The sequence below is a fragment of the Oncorhynchus mykiss genome, chromosome 6 (assembly GCF_057628025.1).
Source record: "Oncorhynchus mykiss isolate SJ-2025 chromosome 6, ASM5762802v1, whole genome shotgun sequence".
NCBI classification, from domain to species: domain Eukaryota; kingdom Metazoa; phylum Chordata; class Actinopteri; order Salmoniformes; family Salmonidae; genus Oncorhynchus; species Oncorhynchus mykiss.
The window spans coordinates 34,831,549-34,854,220 of NC_143027.1; the positions used below are offsets into that span (position 1 = coordinate 34,831,549).

General features: G+C 42.0%; 1 protein-coding gene across 2 annotated transcripts in view; it reads right to left on the reverse strand.

The window, feature by feature from the left end:
* The window catches only part of LOC110525838 (polypeptide N-acetylgalactosaminyltransferase 9), an 87,227-nt gene that overhangs the window by 43,088 nt on the left and 21,467 nt on the right, over positions 1-22,672 (reverse strand). The window contains exons 1-4 of one of the 2 annotated variants that reach the window (XM_090237736.1): positions 19,175-19,324; positions 18,679-18,853; positions 10,088-10,285; positions 5,870-5,987 (exon numbers count right to left, since the gene is read on the reverse strand). In XM_090237736.1, coding sequence (XP_090093862.1) covers positions 5,870-5,987; positions 10,088-10,146 — 177 coding nt within the window. In that variant the 5' untranslated portion in view covers positions 10,147-10,285; positions 18,679-18,853; positions 19,175-19,324. Of the gene's footprint in view, positions 1-5,869; positions 5,988-10,087; positions 10,286-18,678; positions 18,854-19,174; positions 19,325-22,672 lie in introns of those variants that run through there. The other variant, XM_021606290.3, reaches the window with a different exon arrangement.

Consider the following 22,672-nt stretch of genomic DNA (forward strand, 5'->3'; position numbering starts at 1 on the left):
AAGTAACGTTAGCTAGCTTAACGTCCGATGACTCTAGTAGCTAAAGATAGCATAAGTAGCTAGAGTTTATATACTTCATTTTATTGTTCCATCTATTAACCCAGTCTGCTCACTGTGATTAAAATGTATATAATTTATGCTTATTAAATACAAACTTTCCCCTTTATTTTCACAGCAGACACGGAGCCCGGGTTCAGAAAACTGCCAAATGGAAGCCTTGTCTTAACGGACAGTAATGATTCTAGGATTTACAGGACATAAACTACTAAAAGAGTGTGGAGCCAGGCTGTGTCTCCAGGCAATGTGGTGGAATCAGCCAGGAGGGCTGTACTGCTCAGAGGTGGCAACCCAACAAGCAGGGCACATTTGCTGGGTCAGCATGAGATACAGTTTGGCCTTTATAAGGAGCAGTCTTTCAAGTGGGTGGTTGAAAATGTGCTGGGCTGGGCTGGGTATTTGGTGGCATCGATGCAGAAAGAATCTGCCTCTCAGCCAGCGAGGAGTGATTTCAAAAACCATGCTGCTAATAAGATGGCTTTCAAGGAATACATGGCGCTCTTCCACGAGGGCCGGGAGGCTATCAGGATTAAGTCCACCACCCAGCCATTCAAAGACCAGATGCCCACTGGTTCCCAGAGGTCCTCAACATCCTCACTCAGGTCATTGCTGGTTGGACAATTACGCCCCTCCCAGAATCTCGACAGCACAATAAGGAAGCTCATGTCTCCTCGGAAGGTTCAGCCTAGTAAGCTCTATATTATGTTAATATAAATTATTTCATAATGTTATATTTTAGTTTATGGAGATAATAGATAAGTAAAACAATGTTTAATCTGTTGATCTAATTTATTGAATAGTTCTACTTTTCAGCCCTTCCAGCCTCTGAGCCTGATGATGGTGAGCTCCTTATGGCAGCAGAGCAGCTTGAGTCACAGGAGTCAGACGTGCCGTGACCAATGGAGTTACAAGTATCAAGTTATTACATATAGTACTCACTGCTCAGCCTCTTTAAGTCTCATTCTACGTGTTTGTGTGGTGTATTTATAGTGATGACTTACATCATTTAAAATGTATCAGGCCTACACAGTATGTCTCATGTGATATGAGGACCTGTCCTTGGGGAATTTATCATCAATACATTATTTATTGTGTTGAGATGTTGTCTTTTGATTTCAGAGAGCGACGTAGTATGCCTTCCCAAGGATTGGCAATGCACTTTGCCTGATGTGGACCATAAGTGGGTGTCCAAGGCATTGTTCGGGTGGTCGGGGAATAGGATTCCAGAGATGGACTTTGCCAGGGTTGACAAAATGTGGTGGGACGCCCCTCCACCACCCCTCATCTGCAGCTCAGCACCGGTGATGGAGAGGTACTTTGTCCATCCTCTGCTGCTCTGGATGCCCAGGAAGCTCTGGCAGGTGAAGCTGTATTGCCCAGATCTTACTATCTGGCAGCAGAATACCTTCAATGTCCCAAGTGCAGTAGGAAAGTCATCAGTTGGAACCACAGCATCCTTTCCCAGCTGGACATAGGCCACAGCATCCAGTTTCCCTGCATTTTGACAGCTAAACCAGTCTGTGACATCAAGGTAGTTCATCTGATGAGACAGCGAGGTCTAGGGAACAGCAGCAGCCATATACAAAAGAAGGTGGAGGAACAATGCAGTCCTCGGCTGCAGAGGACTATACCTTATCTGACTGACTGCAAGCTCTACTCCAGTGCAGTCAGTGTTGGACTGGTGACACTAGTAGCATTCAAGAGCCCCCCCCCAACATCTGTGCCCAAGTACCGCTGGCTAATACACCCAGGATGTCCTGCCCCAACTGGATGAGGTCAAGGCCAGCATTACCTCCCACGGTCCTCAAGATTGACTCAACCAAGAAGGTAGTAAATAAGTTGGCAAGCCACAGTGCCAAAACTGCTGTGTGGGCCACTAATGTGGGAAATGAGCATGGACAAGTCCTCATGTCCGTGCTCACAGCCAGTGAGGGCAAAAGGACTGGGCCCTATGGTCGATGGCCTCATCAAAAAGTATGCGGATGCTGGAATCACAACACCTTCCATCCTGTATGTGAACAGGGACTGTTGCGTAGCAAGCCACATTCAGAAGATGTTCGCTGCCTGGCCACAGCTGAAGATAGAGCTGGACATGTGGCACTGCATGAGGCGCATTGCAGTTGGTTGCAACACTAACTCTGTCTCAGCCAGTGCATTTTCCAGTACGACCAGGATGACCTAAAAGCACTGAAGGATGCAAAACTAAAAGAGTTGGAGGCAAAGCTCATGGGTCCATTAGATGCTGATGTCATGCGTAACATCACTCGGAGTGAGCTGGCCCTGCACTGCCGAAGAACCACACGTGGCACAGAGGAAACCCAGGCTCTGATCACTGAGCTCATCAATGGCTGATGGTGAGAAGGGGCGTGACTCCTTGGGTGTGCCTCTGATCAACTCCTGCAGGATGGAGGACTTCCCCTGCCCACATACAGATGTGCCAGAAGTTCCACATCACTAGAATGCTTCCATCTTCACCTGAACCGATTCCTCCCAGGGAAAAACGCAATCAAAACAATTCACTTTTAATGTACAATTACTGTTGTCTCTGTTTGAACTGGTGGTTGTATTCGAATGTACCAACCTTGTGAATTTATATTTCAGGTACACTAGCCAGTGATACCTTCTATCAGACGTACCTGGTTGATGGATTGGCACGGTGGAATCAGGACCATGCTGTTGCTGCTACAAGTGACAGGAAGGAGCCACACTCCTACAGTGTCATCCTTCGTCACACTGCCAACACCCTCAGGGAGGATATGCTTGGAAAGATTATGGTTCCTTACACTGTTCCAGGCAAATACACTGATGTCCAAGGGGAGGATGAGGGCTTTGTTGAATTTCAGGACCTGACAGTTCCAGTGCTGGAGACAGCCCTGCCTCTTGGCACCTTTCGTCCTATTCCCACCCCCTCTACCAGCATCCAGTCCTCAGCTGCATCAGTCAGTCCCCTGGCTTCCACTCTTGTACGTGGTACTCCACCACCTGGGCCTCTGTCCTCTACACCTGTGCTCGCCAGTCCATCAGTCAGTCCCATCCTCCACTCCTGTATGGGCTACTCCCCCCACAGGCAGGCAAGAGTGTGCAAGGCAATATTGAATGTGTCGCTGTCTGTCGCCTTGGCTGTGTTTGTAAATACACTCTGGAATGCCAGAGTCTGCTCAGTGCGCTCTTGGGTGTTTGTAAATTCAGAGCGTTGTCAGATTGTCCGTTCGTAAAATTCAGAGCGTTTTGCTCCCGTAGCGTTTAAAACACACACTGGACGCTCTGGCCAAATAGTAGGTTTGATCCGAGCTAGCATTCTGACCTCACAACAGCAGCACCCAAGCTAACTGACTGAAGTTGGCTAGCTTGCTAATGAGAGAACACAAATGAGAGAATACCTCACTCTGACCATTTTATTCGCCCTAGCAGAGCTGGTTAGGCTGCTTTCATGTTATCTAGTACGTTGACTGTAACTGCGGCTGGCAACAATTTACTGACACCCGTCATATTCAACAGGTGTTGCGTGTTATTAAATGAATGTTACCCCTTGATTTACTCACATTTCTCTTGACCTGTGCATCTATACTGAACAAAAATATAACGCAACATGCAATAATTTCAAAGATTTTACTGAGTTACAGTTCATATAAGGAACTCAGTCAATTAAAATAAATTCATTAGGCCATAATCTATTGATTTCACATGACTGAGAATACTCTGTTGGTCACAGATGGATAAAAAAAAGTATCTGTCAGTATCTGGACCTCATGCAGCAAGACACATCTCCTTCGCAGAGAGTTGATCAGGCTGTTGATTGTGGAATGTTGTCCCACTCCTCTTTCCAAACTTTTGACTGGTACTGTATATATTTTTGTTCGGTATACATTGTAAACTTTCATTCATAGGCTAGGTTGTAGCAACCTCATGATGGGTAATATGGAAAATTATTGTATCATGTAGTAGCCTAAACCTATCGATGTTACATTGAACTGGGTGAATGGAATATGAAGGACAGCCATCCAATATGCTGTAATAGAAATAAGGCCAAGCTCATCAAAATGGTCCTCCCTCATCTTACACATCACTGACCGCCACTGATACCGTACATTGAAAAAATGCAATAATACACTTCTGATCTTGATTCCCTCCAATGACTGTTTTATTCAGCTACTGCTTACCCCAAGATCTCCTCTACCACACAGAAGACCACTGTGGCCTGTGAACCCAGCATCTTCTCTCGCTCGCTATCAATCAATGAGATGGCCTCAGAGACATAATTGCTCCATGCAACAGAGAAGCCAATCTCCATTCCATTAGAGGCTGTACAATACAGTATTTATGGTGGTGAATCAAAGTTGATTTGTTATTCAACCATTCTTATACAGGTATATTTGTTTCATTTCCCTCACAAAGACAGAACTAGAGAAGAAAAGGTACCAGTATTTGCATAGGCATTATGGTGAAAGACAAAGAGAGACTTATGTTACGACATTTGTGACATTGGTGTTAGTATTGCATGGAATCAAGGAGAGTGCAATCACTTTATGTAAGCATTGTGCACATGTCAGACCTGATGCAAGTCATTCAATGGAGCAGAATGACAAAGTGGAGTACATCAGTATAAAAAAAAACACACTCCAGTGAGTTTCTTATAACACTCTATTTAGTGGCCGTATCTGAATCAATCTCCTACCTTATGAACCGACCACTCAGTGGCATGGTTTGCTGCATAAAGGCAGGTCCGGTGAATAACAAAGCAGAGTTTAACCTTGAAGACTGAAATTCGGGGGTGGCATACTGAACATTGAAGTTACTATTAGGCTCAATGAAGAATGTGACTGTTCACTGGTAACAAACCTGAAACAAACATTTACTTGTTGTCTGAATGTCTCTTACTATTCAGCGGGAAAACCTTTCTATTAATGAGGAAATGTCGCGCTAGTCCATTTAGAATGATGAGGACTTTGAGACGGTCATCAGCTACTATAATATTCCGTCCAGGTTCCTCAGAGGGGTTGAGTTATCAATAAACTAACCAAGATCTATTCCCTCGCCTCTGAAGTGAATTTTCAAAGACTGCAGAAACCCTTCTGAAGCACCGTTCAAGCAATCTGAAGATTTTAAACTGGATGTGATGACATTAATGAAGGATACTTTTTCAAGCACGTCTCATTCCAATAAGCCCAGAGTGAGTTTAGATTCAGAGTGGTTCCACTTGGCTGAGGAGAAACATTTTCTGAATTTAAACGCGACCAATTCTTCAACCAAGCCTCTGCTCACATGAAGCGTTAAATTCAACTCAAAGCAGCTGCAAAGAGATTTACATTTTCAGTATAGGGCTTTAAAGCCATAGGGTTGACTGAAATATTTGCATTAAGGATTTTCCCTCCCATCTGAGAAACATATTTCTAACATCTCTCAGTTGACGCCTCTCAGTTGACGCCTTTGGGTATTGTATCTTAAGCTACTACCCGTATTCTACAAAACATAAGGAAACTTAATCGTGAGCCATTCCAAAGAAGGGAATATAAACACAATAAATCATTTCAATAGGACTTTCCAAGTGAGCCGGCGCTGTACCTAATATTGGATTTGTAATTACTGGTATTATGTTCAGGCACACTAGTCTTTCCTTTCCAATCCCACTCGCTTTAGCTGAATAGGCTTATTAACAACCTCAACTTCCAATGACACTTCTAACTCCTTTTTCTGTGTGATTATGATTTTGTACCTTCATGTTGTAACTTCTCAAAAATAAATGTGTCCATTTGAGTCTATCAAAAGAATGTGGATGTATTCAATCGGCAGAATAAATCAGTGTTGTACTCACGCGCATGCCAAGCTCAATGTTCTCGCCTCCATAGACTTCCATGCCAGGATCAAGGAGGCCGATCTGGCCAAAGTATTCTCTGTCCACCACAAAGGAGCAGCCGATCATAGCTGGTGTCCTAGATGAAAAGACGGATGGAGAGAGGCTTTTAAAAACAGTGTTCATTCCCCTGTCTGTCTTGATCAGCCTCAGTGACACCCACAGTACACTCTGTTGAGTAGACACTTTACTCAAATAAAACAGGATTCATAGTAATGTTAATAATCACTGCACACCAGGCTGTTTGCACCCTGGGCTACACTGCAGGCCGATACACTATTTACTTGATTTCATTTCATTTAACACAAAAATCTATGCATGATTAACCTGGGAAAACCCCTGAGTAACAATGCATTTTACAAATCGGAGAACACCATTCTCCTCTCTTAATTGTACATCTACATGTGGGGTACAAGTGCACCCAGACCTTCTGTGAAAATACCACAGGCTAAGCGTTTGGTATATCTTTCGATATGCATTTTTCCATAAGTGTCTGTGTTAAAACATCAAGGGGACCAGCTTCCAGAGACATCTCCATAATACAATAGAACTGGGTCTATAAAGCTCTTCAAGGAAGAGGCGTGGCAGGTAGCCTAGTGGTCAGCGGGAAAAAACAAGGAACATTGCTTTAGGGATGTATGAGAGGGAAGCTATGATGGGGACAAGGTCCTCTAGTAAATATAGACGGTCAGACACACACACAAACCTCCATGAGAGAGCCACCTGTGCTGGCCTGATGGATGGGCCACTGTCCTCTCCACTCCAGCCTGCTCTCTCTAGGTCTCTAAAGTTGTTTTTATTTCCGGGCCACTGTCACCCTAGGCTTGCTTTTACTGGCTTTAGCCAATGCATTTAGTGCTCGATGACATAGACTTCATAAAAATGTAATATAAAAATATAGCAGTCCATGATGTGCGATGACAGAGTCAAAAAGCTTATTTTCAATCTGATCAGTGGGTAGCTGTAGTCTACTGCAGCATGGAGCCTAGTACACCATACATTAACATGCACAGTGGAGAGTGCAGTTCTGTACGGCTGGCCCTACTGTATGTTATCGGGAGGAGGTTATTAGAGAGGGAGGATGAAGAGGGAACGCTATAATGATTAATTGACACTGTGTTAATATTCAAAAGGAGGTTGTTTAGCGATATCAAGGATGCTGTGCATGTTTATATTTGTTTGCATATAGTCGTGTTTAGACGATAATTGCAGTAGTTTTGTCTTCCCAAAATAATCTGCATGGAGTGTGCTTTATGAAATTATTATGTGGGGTAAGGAAGACACAAACACACACACACGTACACACACACACACACACACACACACAAACCAACATCTGCGCAATCACTGCTCTATAGATATCTTGCAAAAATCTCCCTTTTCCAGTGGGCAAACTGCTTACACACTCATCCTCGATCTGGTTTTTCACCTCCTTTTCTTATTTTATGATGTTTTTCAGTCAGTCAAAGACTGACGTTTTTTCTATTACAGTGCCTTCAGAAAGTATTCACACACCTTTACTTTTTCCACATTTTGTTGTGTTACAGCCTGAATTTAAAATGGATTACATTGAGATGTATTGTTACTGGCCTACACACAATACCCCAATGTCAAAGAGGGATTATGTTTTAAGAACGTGTAACTAATTAATAAAACATGAAAAGCTGAAATGTCTTGAGTTAGTAAGTATTCAACCCCTTCGCTATGGCAAGCATAAATCATTTCTGGAGTAAAAAATATCCATAGTCACATAATAAGTTGCACGGACTCACTCTGTGTCCAATAATAGTGTTTATCATGATTTTTTGAATGACTACCTCATCTCTGTACCCCACACATGCAATTATCTGTAAGGTCTCTCAGTCAAGCAGTGAATGTCAAACACAGATTCAACCACAAAGTCCAGGGAGGTTTTCCAATGCCTCACAAATAAGGGCACCTATTGGTACATGGGTAAAAAATAAATACAAAGCAGACATTTAATATCCCTTTGAGCATGATAAAGTTATTCATTACACTTTGGATGGGGTATCAATATACCCAGTCACTACAAAGATACAGGCGTCCTTCCTAACTCAGTTGACAGAGAGGAAGGAATTCGCTCAGGAATTTCACCAATGGTGACTTTAAAACAGCTAGACTTGAGAAATGTTCTTGTTACGTACAACCTCGTTAGCCAACGTTAGCTCAACCATCCCGTGGACGGGACACCGATCCTGAAGAAGTTGACCTTGATAGGAGAAAACTGAGGATTGATCAACAACAATGTAGTAACTCCACAATACTAACCTAAATTACATAGTGAAATGCCAGTACAGAATACAAATATTCCAAAACATGTATCCTGTTTGCAATAAGGCACTAAAGTAAAACTGCAAAGAATGTGGCAAAGAAATTAACCTCATGTCCTGAATACAAAGCATTATGTTTGGGGCAAATCCTAAACACCACATCACTGAGTACCAATCTTCATATTTTCATGCATGGGTGGTGGCAGCATCACGTTATGGGTATGCTTGTCATCGGCAAGGACTAAGGAGTTTTTTTTTAGGATAAAAAGATGTGGAATAGAGTTGAGCACAGGCAAAATCCTAGAGGAAAAAGTGGTTCAGTCTGCTTTCCAACAGACACTAGGAGACAAATTCACCTTTCAGCAGGACAATAACTTAAAACACAAGGCCAAATATACACTGGAGTTGCTTTCCAAGGTGACTTTAAATATTTTGATTGGCCTTGTTACAGTTTTGACCTAAATTGGATTGAAAAATCCATGGCAACACTTAAAATGGTCTGTCTAGCAATGATCAAAACCAACTTGACAGAGCTTAAAAAATAATCATGTGCAAATATTGCACAATCCAGCTGTACACAAAGCTCTTAGAGACGTACCCAGAAAAACTCACAGCTGTAATGACTCAGGGGTGTGAATACTTACTGCATGTAAATTATATTTCTGTATTTCATTTGATACATTTGCAAACATTTATAAAAACATGTTTTCACTTTGTCATTATGGGGTATTGTGAGTAAATGGCTGAGAAGAAAAAACAATTTAATTAATTTTGAATTCAGGCTCTAACACAACAACATGTGGAATAAGTCAATGGGTGTGAATACTTTCTGAAGGCACTGTTGTGGATATATTTTTGGATGCCCAAACACCTCAGCTCTGAATAGCCATAGGCCTACACTACATTATTGTTGATGGGCAGAGAGATGTAGGAAACAAGCACAGGAATGATCTCCAATAGGGATCAACACAGCCAACACACTCCACCTGCCTCTTGAGGTGTGGAGTGTAAATAACAGGACTGCAAATAGCACCTGCAATGTTTGCAGTCATTCCACTGCTGTTATCTTACAACTGATATCTTACAACAGAAACGATTGGGTTACTGTAGTCCATATGAAAAGGAATAAAGTTTAGTTTTTCATGCTTGTTCTCCTGTATGTCCGTTTAATCTGTCTCAGGGGCAACAGCAACACCACTTAACAGAGCCCTGCTTGACATTATTTATAGTGCTTAACATTTCTGTCTCTAACTGGCAAAGCATGGTTCGGTTGTAATTCAAACAGTGATCAGCAAAGTAGCATAGCCATGATGTCAGAACAGTCTGATTGAAATTTTTCTCAGAGGAGAAGTCTCATATTGTCTCTTCTGTCTCTGTTGGTTGGCTTCTGACATTGTGTTAAATTAGAATCATAAGCTAAATTATGCTTTAATGTCTCAACCAGAAGACAAATGGCCCATAGCACATGGCTCAGCAGTCACCTCCAGTCTTCAGACACAGCATTAGGGGCTATATGAATAATTAATTACAACTATGTTATGACCTGATTTGTGTGTATTGCCATGACCTTGCCCCAGCCAAACACATGTCCGGAGAAATAAGACTATTTCTGTGTAATTTAAGAAATATGACATAATAATAATAATGCTGAACATATAAAAAATACATAAAACATGATTTACCTGAGGCTCCTAGGTGAATATTTACTGTAATAATCACCAACTCTATGATTACAGTGACAACATGTATTCCATACAATACAGCACCAATGAACATTGTAGACTAAAGTCATATACAGCGCTCACTGTATGAAATTACACTAATGACCCAATATCAAGGTTTCCTCATCAAAATGGAGGGGGTGCTCAACTATGGTGAGGTGTGTTACCTGATGGGGGCTGTCTCGTCGCCCTTGTCCAGCCACTCCTGAGGGGGGATAATGTACATGCACCACAGGCCCCAGTTGTAGCCGTGGGCCGCGTTGGCGTACTGCTGCACCTCGAACGTGTTGAACTTGATGTTGTCGATGGCCGGGAGGATGATCCGGGTATGGTCCTCCTTCACTCTGGTCAGGATAGGCTCCGCCCTTTGATAAGAGAAGAGAGACATCAGGGTTGAGCTATTGTACTGTGACACTGTCACAACCATCAAACAATCACTCACTCACGCCGCCAAACTTACCCTAGTAAAACTGACTATCCTACTGATCCTCGACTTTGGCGATGTCATCTACAAGATAGCTTCCAATACTCTACTCAACAAACTGGATGCAGTTTATCACAGTGCCATCCGTTTTGTTACTAAAGCACCTTATACCACCCACCACCGCGACCTGTATGCTCTAGTCAGCTGGCCCTCGCTACATATTCGTCGCCAGACCCACTGGCTCCAGGTCATCTACAAGTCCATGCTAGGTAAAGCTCCGCCTTATCTCAGTTCACTGGTCACAATGGCAACACCAACCCGTAGCACGCGCTCCAGTAGGTGTATCTCACTGATCATCCCTAAAGCCAACACCTCATTTGGCCGCCTTTCCTTCCAGTTCTCTGCTGCCTGTGACTGGAACGAATTGCAAAAATCGCTGAAGTTGGAGACTTTTATCTCCCTCACCAACTTTAAACATCTGCTATCTGAGCAGCTAACTGATCGATGCAGCTGTACATAGTTCATCGGTAAATAGCCCACCCAATTTACCTACCTCATCCCCATACTGTTTTTATTTATTTACTTTTCTGCTCTTTTGCACACCAGTATCTCTACCTGCAAATGACCATCTGATCATTTAACCACTCCAGTGTTAATCTGCAAAATTGTAATTATTCGCCTACCTCCTCATGCCTTTTGCACACAATGTATATAGACTCTTTTTTTTCTTTTTTCTAATGTGTTATTGACTTGTTTATTGTTTACTCCATGTGTAACTCTGTGTTGTTGTCTGTTCACACTGCTATGCTTGATCTTGGCCAGGTCGCAGTTTTAAATGAGAACTTGTTCTCAACTAGCCTACCTGGTTAAATAAAGGTGAAATAAATAAATAAATAAAAATCATCCATCAACATCCCTTTAAAACACTGCAGAGAAATACATGTAATATATATGGCCAGCAATAAAAAAAAAAGCAGTGTTGGCTCCCTCAACATCTTTATTTCTCATCTACAGGGTTGCCAGGGATTCTCAATAAAAGCCTTTTTCCAAAAGCCTGCCAAAGTCTTCAACAGTGGCTTACTCTAGGGTGTTTTGCTTGCCACGTTCGGTGTCAGTGTACATCAAACTGTGTGCAGCACCCTTGGTGTTGTTGTCCCCTAGTCATTGAAGTGGCTGGCTACAGAGTGTGTGTGTTTGTTCCCTTCATTTCCTACTCACTTGGCCTATGGCATGCATGCTGATACCTTTGGGTAGATGGAAGGGGAATAAAGGTCTCTGCCAAGGGTCTCTTCATTTGCCATACTGTTAGCCCTGGCTATACATGTACTTTGATCATCTGTCTAATGTTAGTTCTGCTTCAGTACAGCTATAGAGCAACTACTCATACCTAGAAGCTGCATTTCGCACAATGTTCAATCTGACAGGCTGCAATTATGATCCATAATTACCGTAACTCTTTAGAAAACCCTCTCCCTCATCTCCCTCCATTCTCATCCTCTATCGCTCTCACCATATTTTCTTAAACTCTCTCTCTCTATCCCCTTCTCTCTCTCCCTCCCCTTTCACTCTTCACTATTTCTTTAAAAACCAAACCCATTTATCTTCCAAAAGCAGAAGTATTCTTTATCACATCAGGGTAGTGGAAAGAGTGCAGGGGAATGGATCCAAATGGAGCTATAAGTGGGTTTCCGGTAAAAATGACTGACAGATGCACTACTAAGTAAAAGCAATCATTTAATAAGAGCGGCATGATTGTAAAAACCTTCCCATCTCATTCGGAAAGATTGGCATATGAGAGACCTGGGCCTCTACTTACTTTAAGGTGTAATGGAAAGGATAAAAGTATGCGTGGGAGAGGGGTTGACTTCCCCATCTGCTGTTGGAAAGTTGGTCAGTGTCCAGGTAAAGAAATGTGTTGATGAGCTACATTTTCTGACAAACATAATTTACCCGACTGTGCTTTGAACAGTCAAACTTGAACGATGAAGTAATAAAAACGTAATAATTGAAAGGTGATAAAAAAATATTGCAACGCTAACTTATTGTCACTGAACACCTGAATTGAAAACGACTGCATTTAGATTCATTAAACGCTAGGATGTTTGTGTAGCCCTAATCCCCAGGTAAGTTTTGAGATATCTATTGCCAATATGTTATTTCTCAGCCAGCAAATAAATATTGTATGGAGTTAATTCTACTTAGAATGAGTAGGCTAAGTTTTACTTCCCTCAACAACCTACTGTAAGCGTCATATTGCCAAGTGCCTAACATGGATAGGCAAGGATGAATAGAGTATACCCACCACATGCTGAGATCTTGCTTTTGGTGGATCCTGTATGCATTCTCTAACCTTGAGAAGTCAGAACCCCCATCCAGTACACTCCATCAGTCATTCATCTTCACCTGTCCCTCGACAGTACAGTGGCAGCGCAGCGCTAGCTAGCAGCGTGCTCAACACTAGCTACCTCACCAGGTACCTCAGAAACAATGAGGGATCAGGTTTGACTGATGAGGTTTTTCATTTCCCCCCCCCCCCCTCTTCTTCTCCTATCATTTCATTTGCATCATCTCCGTGACGGTTATTCACCCACATCGGTCCAGATTCAATTTGGTTTCATATTCAAGTAGTGTTTTTTCCCCACAGTGATGACGCATGTAATCTTGTTCAAATACATTGTCGCAATAGGTCTCATTGTTTTTCTGGAGCTTCTCTCATTTTATTACTACCTGGTCTGGTCTCAAGCCTTTTTCAACATATACATGTACAGACGTTTTGGACAAAAGGAACATTTTATGAGTTGTTTACTTGATGTCTACATGCAAAAAAATAAACAGCCCTGCGTGTTTTTAACCCACTCAAAACCAGCGGAAGATGTCTAATATTGCAATCAACACTTATTTTCCTGACCTAAGCAAACACGCCTGCCTGGGGTTGAGCAGCATCATATGGCAGGATAGAAATGCCCTGATTTCAATCTGTGTGTACTTAAGTCTACATGCCATCTTCTGAGGATGGATTCTCTCCCTATCTGTCCTACCTTTGTCCTCTGCACAGAGCCCAGAACGCAGGCCGCTGAGATTACGACTCCATTCTTCCAGATTAATGGAATTCCTGTGTGACACATCTTGAATATTGGAAAGTTTCTCAAACACAGATTTATCACATAATGGAATCTAGCTTCATTCACAACCATGCAGCCACAGAACTGCAGGCGCTAAGTGCCTAAAACAGGATCTGTTTAATTCGTTTACAGGTTAATGCACCAGAACACGTGAGTTTCCCATGTAGAAAGTCGAGGGGATTTCATTGTGACCTACTGTAGCTTTTATGAGCGCAGTAGATGTGAGCATGTGTGTGCATGCACATTTGTTTGCATGTGTGTGAGAGAGAGAATGTGTGTGAGTGTGTGTGTGCATGCACATTTGTTTGCATGTGAGAGAGAGAATGTGTGTGTGCATGCACATTTGTTTGTGTGTGCGAGCGTGTGTGTGTGAGTGTGAGTGTGAGAGAGAGAGAGAGTGTGTGTGTGTGTGTGTGTGTGTGTGTGTGTGTGTGTGTGTGTGTGTGTGTGTGTGTGTGTGTGTGTGTGTGTGTGTGTGTGTGTGTGTGGTGTCTGCATGTGAGAAGCCTTTCATCGCCTCCAGCCATGTTCTAGCACATTAAGACTGCACACTGTGCACAGATATTGGACTACCCAGTCACACAGTTGTCTTCAGGGCTGTTTTGGATAGATAATACATGAATCTGTAGCAAAAATATTCATATTAGGCAATACTACTGCTGTAAAAATGGCTGAATGAAATGTACAGATGTAGGATCTTAAATTGATCACCCTGTTGCAGGAGAACTTTCCTGCAATGCAGGGAATTAAAAACCTTTCATGTATTTGAGGTTTAAAAATGCTTTTGAAGTTTGTAATTACCACTTTGAAATTTCAGACTTGATTTTCCGTTACGAAAAAATGTATCAACCCCTATAAAAATGTGCATGAATTATAATACACATAATAATTCACATTTCCTGTTGCTGTAGCACTACAGTATTTTCCTGCTGTAGCAAACTGTCTCAAATTAAGATTCTACATCTGTAGGGATCATTCACACTGAATTTAAAGTTAGTGTCAGGTCCACTGAATAAGGTTTTGGCAATATCATTATAGAGGTTAGGAGCTTGCAATACTATCTACCTTTAGCTTTTATATTACTTTGATCATTTTCAGTTGACCTGGTAGGTATATATGCTTGGGGATAAAAGCTGATAATACTGTAGTATTAGCAGCATAAATCTCTGTCTATTCTGTATTTTTGGATGCCCGCCTAGTGTGTGGTTTGTGAAGCACTCACTGTGTAAGCGTTACGCCATCTTCCTCCTTTCAAGACGGATAAACACTGAACCAAGACCAGTCAGTCAGAGCAAGAAGAAAGGTAAGACATGTTTCAATTTAGCTGTGAAAAAAAGGCCACAGGGTTTCTAGAGCTCAGTACTGTTAAATGAAAAATAATACTTTTAGCACACTTGCACAGCAAGCAGACTGAGCTCATTATATCCACTAAAAGAGATACAAGCTTTGAGAAGAGACCACAAGTGTCAAAATATGTCCGATTTTTAAACTGTTTTGCACAATGAAAAGATGAACTACTCAGTATAAGGTCTATGAGATCTTATCTACCCTTTTCTTTTTTTTTTAACCTTTTTTGGAAATCAAGTTTAGTTCACAAATGTATCCAAGAAAAGCACCTCATTGAATCCTGTTAAAATATATTTCAATTTTCTGAACAACAAATGCAAAGCACACAATCCAAACCAATTGAGAGGTCCTTGGAAGAGGTTGGAACGGTCTCTTATTTTTCCTATTCTCCATTCTCTGACCTCAATCTGGGATATGAATCCTGGGATATGGTGGGATCACAAGGTGTAGCAGCATCACAGCACCATCAAAGCGTGGGGTTGTGACCTGTGCATTTCATTACAGCCATGCAGCCTACATCCAACACCCACAGCCTTTAATCTTCCCCTACACACATACACCGCTCGCATGGACTAATAATGAATCATTAATAACCTGATTGAAACAGTGCAGAATTCAAAAAACAAATAAATATACATTTATCTGAGGCTGCTCCCCCTGTGGGAGTTCAGAGTTCAAGACGCACGGATGCTCATTACAACCCTGTCGTATTTCCACCACATTAATTGTATTTACAGAAAAAATGGAGGTTAGCCTCGGAATGGATGACCCTAGTTTCTCAGCATTGGATGTAATAGTTGTAATGTTATGGCTTTGGATAACAGCAATAATGCAATGCAATGATATAACATCTACCCATCGAGGAAAATGTCAAACTGAATGTAAATATGTTCCATCCATTCCAACAATGAAAACTATTCAAACGCAAACTATTCCTACTTAATAAACCAACATGGGTTCAAGGAAATTGAAAGTGTCAAAGTACGTTTTAAGATGCAATTGTATCAAACTGTCCTAGAATTCCGTATGTGTATAACCAATTCCATGCTAAGGGTAAACAATATCAACTGGACAGTTTCTTGGCTTCAGAGTGCCAGCACATTCACTTGGCTCAGAAAACTGGATGCCTGCATGCATTACTAGCTCTAACAAGGTTATTCACTATGCCTCATGACAAAAAGCAGGGGAACAATCCATCTCACTTATCACTTATGTATGTGCCATAATGCATATTCATATGATGATGAATAGAGGGTCTTGTGATTGCAGCGAATGGACACGTCTAAGGTTTCTTCTAGTATTTGAATAAGGGCTTGCAGCACAATACGCCACATACTGTACATTCAACACGTGTCATATTTTTTGCTATTCACACTGACATCTATATACTCGGCTCTGTGCAAACACAGAAGCACACTCACAGTTGAAGGGCCAAAAATGTGCTGTATGCAACACAAATCAATTTCAATCAAATTCTGTTTGTCACATGCTTCGTAAACAGGTATAGACTAAAAGTGATTTGCTTACTTACGGACCTTTCCCAACAATGTAGAGAGAAAGAAAACAGAGAAATAATAGAAAAGTATTGACATGTAATAATAAAAGTAATAATGAATACACAATGAGTAACGATAACTTGGCTATATACACGGGGTATCAATACCGAGTCGATGTGCTGAGGGTATGAGGTAATTGAAGTAGATATGTACATATAGGTAGGAATAAAGTGACTAGGCAACAGGATAGATAATAAACAGTAGTTAGTGCAAAAGGTTAATGCAGATAGTCCGGGTGGCTATTTCGTTAACTAACTATTTAGCAGTGTTATGGCTTGGGGGTAGAAGCTGTTCAGGGTCCTGTTGGTTCCAGAATTAGTGCATCGGTATGGCTTGCATTGCGGTAGCAGAGAGAACAGTTTATGCCTGGAGTCTTTGACAATGTTTAGGTCCTTCCTCTGACACCGCCTGGTATAGAGTTCCTGGATGGCAAGGAGCTCGGCCCCAATGATGTACTGGCCCGTACACCGTATCCTCTTCAGCGCCTTGCGGTCGGATGCCAAGGATTAACCAAAACATATTTCCTAGAGTGATGTAGTGCCTGATGTTTTTCATCTCGTTTATATCATTCTTTTTTTCTACATTCTATGGCTTCTTTGAGAGAATACGTCGAATCCAAGGGCACAGTTGTACATTTCATAAGCTGATGTACAAATATAATGTAGACTCATGTAGTAAAACAAATGAATGGCTGCTGTACCAAACAAAGCCACACTATAAAAAAAGTGAAACGTGAAGTGTGTGTGTGTGAAGGCAGCAGGTGAACTAAATCAAAAGAAATTCAGACTGATCCCTGCATGTAAAACAAGAGAGTGAACATCAGAAACAAGGAGGGTGGTTCCTGTGGAGGTGAAAGGGTGGTGAGGGGATAGAAAAGCACATCCATTTTTTTCAGGAGCAGATGGGGAAACAGATGAGGGAACCACCAGGGAATCAATTATCATCACTCACTCCAAGTCCTGATGAAACCAACCAGCCGACTCCCCCATGTAGCTGGCTGGCTGGCAGAGACAGCTGGGTTTGGTGTGGCCATTAAGTTCCCACTAAAAGCCCTCCTGGTCCAGGATAAAGGTACATGAGATTCTCCTCCGCCCAGAAGTTGAAAGGTCGGTGGTGATGAATGTATAGCGGATCAGATCACAGTAGACTAAAAGCCCTCCTGGTCCAGGATAAAGGTACATGAGATTCTCCTCTGCCCAGAAGTTGAAAGGTCGGCGGTGATGAATGTATAGCGGATCAGATCACAGTCGACTAAAAGCCCTCCTGGTCCAGGATCAAGGTACATGAGATTCTCCTCCAGAGGACTAGACTAAACTCAGAGGGCCTTGAGCCTTTTTTACCTTTAATGCTGTATGTTGATTTGTTATAGTCAAATGTGTGTAGGAATCACATAGTCGTTTACTCATAACTAGGGAGGAGGGGACAAGGAGTTTTTATGACCATGTGATCTCACTTGTGACCTTACTCCAGGCCCTAGATTTTCCTGGTCCAGGGCAACTCTAGGCCCTATTCATTACAAATGATGCCATTCAATACTCTTGAACAAGATATTTAAGCACCATTTTATTGAAGTGATAAGTAAATATATTTGGCATCTGTCTTCTCTTCCTGTTATGTCTGATGTTTGAGTTATGAAGCAATGGCAGTATCTTGTTAGGTGAAGTACTTATTAGGTGAAGTACTTATTACCCAAACCTTCGGTTCCAGCCCTCACCCAGCTTCCCCACAGCTTCCCCCTAGCTTCCCCAGGAACACACCACACACTCAGTCTTAAAAAGCCTGACAGGATGACAGGCTCAAATTAGGTGCCAATTACAATGCGCTTGAGTGACATGTTTGGTGGTAAGCATGACTGTCAGCCAGACATTGGGTTGAGACCCCCATCATGCTTATAAGACTAAAGTCTAAGGCCTGAGGAGGGTGGAAACAGTGTGGCAAACACAACATTTGAGCTGTTCTCTATTAAAACGTCAGCGACTTACAGGACAGCACAGTACAGTACCGTACCATCGTTGAAACCCAACGTGTATTTTCTATTGGCCATTAGTCACAGTTCAGGAGTGATGAGGAAAAGCTTATTAACTGTTCGAACTCTTTCAAAATGAAGGTCATATTCCCTGAATGTGCTGCCTCAGTAAGAATTCCTCGTAGCGTAAGCACTGTTTAGCTGACGCTTAATCAAAATGCTTAAGGAGCGACCCGCATATTTCATTGATGATTATGTAGGACTACAACCGTTGCACTCTAACATGAACCCCAAGAGGGAAAAGGAGAATGAAGAGTGTATGAAGATGAAGCACAGTTCTTACCAGGCAGTGTTGAACTCTACATGGGCATCAAAGAAGCCTACGACCGGGGCTGTTGCAGCGTTCCAGCCGTGTATCCTGGCTCGAATCAGGCCCTCCCTCTTACTGTTGCGGACGATCTTTACCAGGCCTGGGTAACGCTTGTTCACATACTGGTCCAAGTTGAACTTCAGCTCCACTGGAGAGACAAGAAAAAGAGAATCAGTTCTGTTGGAAAACAACAACAAAAAATAGTATTGGCTTCACCGCAAATGCATAGTTTGCAGAAAGTGTTGTTTGAATCTGGTATACAACAATCAATCAGCATTGTTTGTCTGAATAAAAATGGGGTAATGAATTGCCCCAAGAAGAACACAACAGAGCTCAGCATCATGAGTTACGTAGAACTAGAGCGACCCAGCACACAGATGACTTTCTGTACTGTAAAAACATTCTCTCCCTCTCCCTTCCCTCTACTCCAAGGGATGAGCCTGGCTTTCTTTCCGTGTCGCTATCTTACCTGTAAATAAAGTCTGTGAGGTAAACAAGCAGTTCCACAAATGGCCCGACTGACTGAGCCCACATAATGTTTTTGGAGGATTGGTGAGTGTTTGAGGTTCTCCCCCCAGGTTGCTGAGTGCTCTACCTTCTATGGGAGAGAGAGAATAATAAGGGCGAGCAAAGCTTCATAATGGATCTGACGCCTGGAGCTGACGCCTGCTCTGTACATAAATCAACCTCTGAAAGAACACCTGGTCTAATCTGTAGGTCTCAGTTGGATAGAGGAGGTGCTGTCATTGGAGGTGTGTTATGTACTTTTTGTCAGAATGGGTAAAGCTGGTCTGCCTATAACATTAAAGTGGAAATCATCAGTAGAAAGTGACATGTTTGGTGGTAAGCATTCACAAACATTGGGGTAAAACAAGTTTATATTTGGGTTCTGATGGGGTACGGCAGTTGAACAAAGCTCATGTGTCATTTATATTATAAGTTATATTCTTCAAGAAGGGGTACATATCATTCATTTATAAGTCCAGACATGTATGTAGCAACTAATGATTGCGCCTTTAAGCAACCTTTGACTACAATATGACACTAACAGACAACCAATGACTAGAGCCAAATGTTTTTCCCGGTCATGTGATCTGACCACGAAAAACTCTGGGCTGTAGCTGTGACGACTGTGACCTGACCTCTACACCCTAGTTTTAAGTTTCTCCTGGGCTTTTTTTGTGTTTGTCTATGTTTAAGTTTACTAGAATGGCTTGTGAGCTGTGTGAAAACTGCAGCACCACTGATGAAGCTAAAAGATTATGAAACCCAACAAAAAGCACAATAATTGCATGGCTGTTCTGCTGGTGGGAGAAACGTTATAGGATCCCCTCTGGTGCCCAGCAAACAAATGGAAATGTGGATTGCATCCGTGGCACTGGAGAATTATGGACCATGGACTATGTTTTAAAGGGATCGACGATGCAAAACAGCAAAGAATAAATAACTATCCATCATACTGTGAATATGGAATGAATACATATTTCACCATACAGGGAGCCAAAGGATTTCAGGGTGAAATGGTCAGATTGTGAGAGGCCTTCTGCTGTGTCTGATAGATTTTTTCTCACATGCATTGGTTTTATTTGATCAGTCTAAAGGCTTACACATTTTCATCTGCATACATTTATATCAAGTGGTTTATTTTGATGAATGACTTCTAGACTATGCCTATTGCCAAATATGTCCTGTGTGGTCACCAGAGATCAAAGGCCAGTGTGTAGCCATGTTGATTAAGGCCAATTGGCAGCGGGTTACATCATATATTACATAACTTATATAGCCTATACCACTGACAGAGAGAGAGAGAGAGAGAGGAGAGATTGGTCATATTTCTTGTCTTGATGATCAACTGCAATCCACTTGTATTTGGATTCAGCTCTCATGTCACATTATGAGCTGCACTCAATTTCGCTTCAGTTCAACAAATCCCAGCTAGCACATAACGTTCTAAGAACCATATGTTTCCTAGAGCTTGGTGAGAGTGTGGTTGTCCTACGGTTATTTTGCATACAAACAAAACACAAGATTCTGGGAATGGTGCAGGATGCCCAGCTAGCAAAAAAAAGTTATTTAGAAACATACACATTCTGTTCTTAGCGTCAACCAAACTTTCTCGATCTTCTATCTTGTTAAGTGTGTTCAGGTGTGTTGGCCGCGCGCACTAACTGGCCACAACTCATGTTAATGAGTGCTTGTTTCCTTTAAAATGGGGTCTGTTTGAATAGACTAAAATCAACACCTTAATAGGAGTTTTAAAAAACATGGCATTGTAGCTCCATCCTGTGTTGACTAATTCCATAGATAGAGAACAGAATCTCACCAATTTTGCATGATTCATGACTAAGCAAATTAATTTCCATGTGTCCTATCTGTGCTTGGAGTTCAAAACAGTTAACATAAACTAAGCTAACAGTGTTATTAAAAGTGTTATTGAAACATGTTCTCAGAACATTAATAATTTCAGTTCTAAGAACATTAATAGAATCTCCCAGGAAAACTTTCAGGGAACCATAGTAAAACGTTCTCAGAACCTCCCTGCAACCTAAAAATAAACGTTCCCAGAACAGGTGAAATGTTCTGTTCTCAGTACATTAAAAAAAACATTATGTTTTACCATTCAGGAAACTTAATGCTTCGTTCCCAGAACCAATGGGAAACCAAAAACGTACGTTCCATCAACTTCCCAGCTGGGATGCTATTTTCATTATATGAACCATTAAGTTATTAATTTGGAGCATAATTGGAGTTGAAATTCCAGAAGGCCTATTAATTAAACATTGTCCTTCTGATAATATTTAAGCTGCAACAATGAATGAGTGTTTGTGACTGTTACTGTATGATATACACAGCTAGCTAAACTTCATCAAGTAGAACAAGCATTTAGTTTCCCCGCGCGCCCGGCGCTCACTAAGGCAAAGTAGCAGCCCAATAAATGTCACTCTGTCCCAGCTAAAGGATATGTCACAAAGACAAGGCAAACATCCCATTGGGCACAGACAATTCAACGTCTATTCCAAGTTGGTTCAACCCAATGTCATTAAAATGACGTGGAAACAACATTGATTCAACCAGTTTGTGCCCAGTGAGATGTTCCCTGTGTGTGATTCATTATGCACCAAGTGAGCCTCTGTGCCTTACCTCTAGTCATTTCTCAGAGCCGTGGTCAAATGAGAGGTGACAGGCATAGCCAGCAAGAAAAGGTCAAGTAGCCTAGCCTGCATATTAATAGTCTGTCACTGGAGAGAACAGCTTAAACATCTGCACAAATTATCATCACCAATCACAACCAGTAAATATTGGGGTAGACGGATAGGGGGAGTACTTGGTTTGGTATTTTGCCGCGGCTGCCATGTGTGCCTACTTTGTTTGGTTTAAATGGATGCCTATTTAAGAGCCTCTACATGGAGAGTGGGCAGGTGCCATTGTTGACTCTTACTTGGTCCTCTTTCAGTACGTTATTTGTGCCTCATCTCTTCGCCTACCGGGGGGAAACTGGGACTTAAATCCAGCTCCATGCCAAGTAAGGGAGGGCCAAGTGTCGTTTGGAATCTAGTTCATTGTCCCTCTCTGAAACAGGCAGGATTTTGGGAGTCGTGGCTGACCGGGGCCGGCTGCCACGGGCCATGCAGGTGTGTGGAAGCAACCAAAGCCCCATGTCGACCAAATCACAATGAAGGCTGTGCACTGCACATCAGTTCAACAGAGGATAGAGGCCTCTCTTTTTTTCTGGATATTTTTAAACTCACTAACAGTGTTTAAGAGCACACCCCCAAGGGTTCTCCATTCCTCTCTACTTTGCCCTCGTTCATTCTCTTCTCTGAACACATGCACAACCAACACACACAGAGAGAGAGGGAGAGAGAGAGAAAGAGAGGGAGAGAATAACACTTAAGTTAGTAATGTATTTTGTTTAACTTGACTTATTCGATCACGGCTGTTTATTTATTTTACAAGGGAATTGACT